Source organism: Pteropus vampyrus, unplaced genomic scaffold (genome assembly GCF_000151845.1).
Source record: "Pteropus vampyrus isolate Shadow unplaced genomic scaffold, Pvam_2.0 Scaffold47, whole genome shotgun sequence".
Classification (NCBI taxonomy): Eukaryota; Metazoa; Chordata; class Mammalia; order Chiroptera; family Pteropodidae; genus Pteropus; species Pteropus vampyrus.
The window spans coordinates 5,710,220-5,715,698 of NW_011888828.1; the positions used below are offsets into that span (position 1 = coordinate 5,710,220).

At 38.9% G+C, this 5,479-nt stretch overlaps 1 protein-coding gene across 2 annotated transcripts in view; it reads left to right on the plus strand.

The window, feature by feature from the left end:
• Window positions 1-5,479, plus strand: part of NR3C2 (nuclear receptor subfamily 3 group C member 2) — a 316,684-nt gene that overhangs the window by 255,253 nt on the left and 55,952 nt on the right. For both annotated transcript variants that reach the window (XM_011359400.1, XM_023530217.1), the window contains exon 6: window positions 833-977. In XM_011359400.1, coding sequence (XP_011357702.1) covers window positions 833-977 — 145 coding nt within the window. The remainder of the gene's footprint in view (window positions 1-832; window positions 978-5,479) is intronic.

Genomic DNA, 5,479 nt, shown 5'->3' on the forward strand with positions numbered 1-5,479 from the left:
CCTGAGAGTTCTTCCTAAAAATGTCATCTTCCCTCTAGCACCCTTTAAATTGTCCTTGAAATTCCTACTTTAGTCATTTTTTATGCTATAGTATTATCTTAAGAAGACCCCTCTTCATCTTTGGAAACATTTAGAATCACTCTCACATTGTCCCAGTTCATTAAATCCAGAGCATTTTCTGAGATGGCCTATGGTCAGCCCACAGCCATAAGAAAAAAGATTGGGGGAAGCTCTGATGACCGATTCTTTGAAGAGGAGCTTCCCCAGGTGAAACTGGAGCAGAGCATGGGAATATATGGGGTGAGAAAGAAACAAAAAAAAAGGGCTTCAGGCCTAGAAAGGAACACTGTAGGAGAGAGGAGGGCAGGTGCCAACTTCAGACCTCCGTTGAAGCCCAGTGTTGTCCCAGATGATGATTGACACCTTTTCAACCACTGCAAACTTATGAAAAGTAATATCTTTCACCAAGATGGCAGAGACACAGGAGTTGACAGTTATTAAATTATCCTTTATTTTGATGCTATTAATTGTGAGTACGATGAAGACATTTTACAGGTGAATACAAATTCAGCCCAACCAAGGGTTTTAGACCATCATCCACAGTGAGACTCCCTGAACTCCCCAGCTTTATGTGCCCTGGCAGTTCACCCTCTGAGAATTTAGGGCGGATCTAAAGGAATCGTTGAACAGGGCCAGGCTCTGTAAATGACTGTGGAATTGATTCGAGTCTGTTAGAGAAAGGTGGCCGTTTGGGGGTTGACTTAAGAAGCTCCTTTCTGGAATATATTTAAATGCAAAGTAGATTTCTGTGATTAATTGTTCTGTTCTTTAGGATTTAAGAACTTGCCTCTTGAGGACCAAATTACCCTAATCCAGTATTCTTGGATGTGTCTATCATCATTTGCCTTGAGCTGGAGATCGTACAAACATACGAACAGCCAGTTTCTCTATTTTGCACCAGACCTAGTCTTTAATGAGTAAGTACCTATTAATTAGCCCTCATAAAATAAACTGCAGAGTTATTCGCTATGTTTTTTTTTAATGATTTCTAAACAGATGTATATTTGTGAAAGAATCCAATGATACTAGCATTTTTAACAGCAAGAAAATCTGTCGTTTGAGAATTTTAAAAAAATTACTTTTTACCAAATTATTATGCACATGCCTGAGTATGTTTAAATCAGTATATATAGATCTCACATAATACTATGTGGGAATTATCCCAAAAGAAAGATGATCCAATTGGCTCCAAAAAGTTGACTGGTACAAAGCCATGATTAATAGAAAAAGTCTCTTTTGGTATCTACTTCAGTCAAGGAGACGATCTAATTTCTAGGAAACGTGAATGTATGAATTGCCAGTTTTTCTGCGCATTCGTATAATGGTTCTTTTGTTAACAATATACAGCTGCTCAATGTGTTTTCATGACAATCATAATTACTCTTCTTTGCAATCATAAAAGAAGCCAAAATGTTATTCTGTAGTGAGACATTTTTAGTTTTATGATGCATTTTAAGAGGTTGAAAGAATCGCAATAGATTTTTCTTTGGCCATGAATTTTTTTTCCTGTGTTAAATTTACATTTTAATACTGTTTGCATTCCAGATTAGCACATTTCATTTGTTTATATCCAGCGGTGCTTCTTTGTAATTGTTGGGTCAAGAAATACATAAAATAAAAGGGAACATTTGAATTATGAAGTAACCACAGCCATATTCTAACAGATGGTTCTCTCTAGAGATATGAAAATAGGGGTTTTCTGTAGGGAAGGAAGCAGATGAGAAATAGGTTGATGACAAAAGAAACAAAAGCAATGGAAAAGATTAAAATGGACACATAATGCCAAGATACTGAATAGTACCAGTACTAGTTTACCTAAGAGTACTAGTTCACCCGAACATGGAATACCGTAAAGACAACTCTATTCTAAGATAAATCTGGATCATCAGTTGTTGCTTCTCAAGGTGACCCTTCTTTTGGCAATTAGAAGGAACAATTCTACTGCACAAATTTTCACCAAAAGCATGAACTGAGGCCAAACAACTGATGTGCACATTTTAATTCACTTGTTTTCCTCAATACCCAGTTAATTTTATTAAATAGTAAGCCTGTTTTTAAATATGGTCTATAAGCCAGAAGAGAAACATATTAAGGAAGGTCTTTGTTTTAAAGTGAAACGTGGGTAGATAAGAAGCTCTTGTTAGTGCCATCCAGTGTGTCTCTGTTTGATTTTTAACATATTGAAATAATCCATTTAATCTCATTTAGTACATATATTTTTGTCATGAAATATATATAAGATTTTCCCTTTTATTCCTGTTTAAGTGTGCAGTTCAGTGGCATTAATTCCTCATTGTTGTGCAACCATCACCACTGTCCATCTCCAGGGCTTCTTCATCATCCCACACGGAAACCCCGAACACATGATGCAGTAATTCCTCACTCTCCCCTCCTCCAACCGCTGATAACCTTTAATCTATGAATTTGCCTAGTCTAGCTATTTCATATAAGTGGAATCATACAATAATGTGTACTTTTGTGTCTGGCTTATCTTAGCCTAATGTTGCCCGCGGTTCACCCTTATTGTAGCATGTATCAGACTTTCATTTGACGGATGAGTACTCTTCCATTGTATGTACATACAGTGGATCCTCCTTGTTTGCAGTTCTGTATTTGTGAATTGGCCTTCTGGCTACATTTGCTTGTAACCCCACACTCAATACTTGAGGCACTTTGGTGGTGGTTTGTGGGCATGCACAGAGCTGCAGTAAGTTAAAGTGGTACATTTCAGCTTAGACTCTGCCTTCCTGTCCCAACTCCCTTGTTGTAAACAAGTGCCCTTTTCCTGGTCTATTTAATGCCTTGTTTTTTGCATTGTGTGTTCCTTTTATTGGTGACTTCACTGTTTCAAATGACCCCTAAGCCCAGTGCTGAAGGCAAGAAGGCTGTGACGTGCCTTAGAGAAAAAATACAGGTGTTAGATAAGCTGTCAGCCGTGAGTTCAGTGTTAGTACATCAACAATAAATATTAATAAGGCGTCTTTAAACAGAAATACGCATGAAACATGATTATGTATAGATCAGTCGATGAAAATGCTAACGTGGTTCTCGAGAACCTAACCCTGTAATTCGCTTAAGAGGAGCAGTTCAGTATCCACTAATTCAGTGTCCACTGCAACTTTATAGAACAGAGGTACCTTATATATTTTTATCAAATAAAGAGAATTGCCACATTTTGTTTATTCATTCATCTGTTGACGGACATTTGGGTCGTTTTCACCTTTGGTTATTGTGAATAATGCTGCTATAAACATTTGTGTGTAAGTATCCGTTCGAGTCCCAGCTTTCATTTCTTTTGGGTATGTACCCAGGAGCGGAACTGCGAAGGCAAATGACGATTCTTGGTTTAACTTGAGACACCACCACACTGTTTTCCACAGCCATCGCACCATTCCACATTGCCACACTCCCAGCAGTGTCACAAGAGTTAGGAGAGTAACAAGAGTTCCAATTTCACCACACCCTTGGTAACACTTAATTTCTGTTTGGCATTTTGTTTTTATTTTTTAATAGCTATACTAGTAGATGTGAAGTGTTGAGAGGGATGTTTGATATATAACATCATGCAAATTTAAGGTACACAGTGTGTTGATCTGATACACTTACACAATTGTCATTGTGGCGACGGCACCTCTATCGTGTCACATAACGAACATGTCTTTTTTGTGGTGGAAACAATTAAAAATCTAGTCTCTTAGCAAGTTTAGTGATTATAATACAGCATTGTCTTTATTCACTGTGCCGTGCATTAGATCTCCAGGGCGTGTCTGTTAGTTGCGAGTCGGAACCCTAAAGCAACATTTCTCCTGTTCTCCCACCCCGGCCACCACCGTTTAATCTGTGTTTCTACAAGAGATTAGCCTTTAGATTCCGCGTATAAGTGATATCTTGCAGTATTTGCTTTCTCTGTCTGACGTGTCTCTTAGTAGGTATGAAGTGGTATCTCATTGTGGTTTTGATTCACATTTCCCTGATGCTGGGAGTCTTTCCTGGGCTTACTGGCCATTTGTATGGAAATGTCCATTCAAGTCCTTTGCCCACTTTCACTTGGCTGCTTGTCTTTCTGTTCTTGAGTTGCAGGAGTTCTTTATATATTCTGGATATCAAACCCTAATCTGATACATGATTTATATTTCTCCCATTCTGGGGTTGTCTTTCCACTCTCTTGATAGTATTCTTTCATGTACTTTTAAAATGGAAGTTCTTAATTTTAATGAAGTCCAATATATATACTTTTTCTTTTGTTGCCTATGCTTTTAGTATCATCTGTTAACTTTTAATTGTGGTAAGTATTGAAAGGAAAAGTGCTCTGAGAACAGTTGATGGGAGGTATTGATCTAGTCAGGATTGATTAAACTAGTGTCAACTAGGTGAGGGGAGTATAGGAGGAGGAAATTGATCTAGGCTGAGAGACCAGCCTGTGCAAGTCCCAGAAGCAGGAAGGAACTGAATGCAAGACATTGTAATGGTGGAGATGGAGGTAAATACAAAGATGTTGAAAGGCCAAATCAACAGGAACTGCCAGTGGTTGGATTCTGGTGGAGACTGGAAAGGAGGAAGAAGTAGGTGTCTAGGATGACTTTGAGGCCTCTGCCTTAAATGTCAGGTAGGGTTTGGTGTGTGCCCCCCTCTCCCACCCCCGGAATAGGGAACCAAGGTTTGGAAAAGAAGAGAGAGCATGAGGCCAGTTTTGAACATGTTAAGATACAGTTGTCTTTGATACATTATCTAAGAGGAAATATTAAATAGGCAGTTATTTATCCAAGTCCCAGCTAAAGATATAAATTTTGAACTCATTTCAGAGGAGGAAAGACAGAAGAGAGTTATGTCACAGATCTCAAGGAAAAAGAGAGCTTCAGGAAAGAAAATATGACTAACATTGTAAAACGCCATTGCAGTCCCAGTGAGACGTGAATTAGAAAGCTCTAAGCATACTCCACTCATTGTCTGCCAACACCTTGCACATTTATGTCTGCTGAGCATGTCCCTGTACTTCCTCTCAGTTAGTATCTGCACTTCATTCCCTTACACCAAAGTGAAAGAAGCAGGCATTTTGTGCGGGAGAGCGATGGATGCCATTTAGCTGAGGGTAGAACGCACTGGTGTTATCTCTCCATGTCCCCCACCAGACCTGACTGTTTGAGACCACTTCTCACCTGCACTGGCAGTTCATTTCTGGGTGCCTGCATCCCCCACCCCACCCTAGTTTCACTGGTACCTCCTCGCTGAAATCACAGACTCGGTCTTAATCATTTTTAATTTCCTGCACCTACCATTGTGTCCAAGGCATGGTAGATCCTCCATAAATATTTGCTGAATAAATGAATTATTGAACAAATGAACCAGTCTATTAATGAGTCTAGAAGGGGCTTTCTAAGTTATTGTTTCTAATTATGAGGATAAAGTATGATGAAGTATG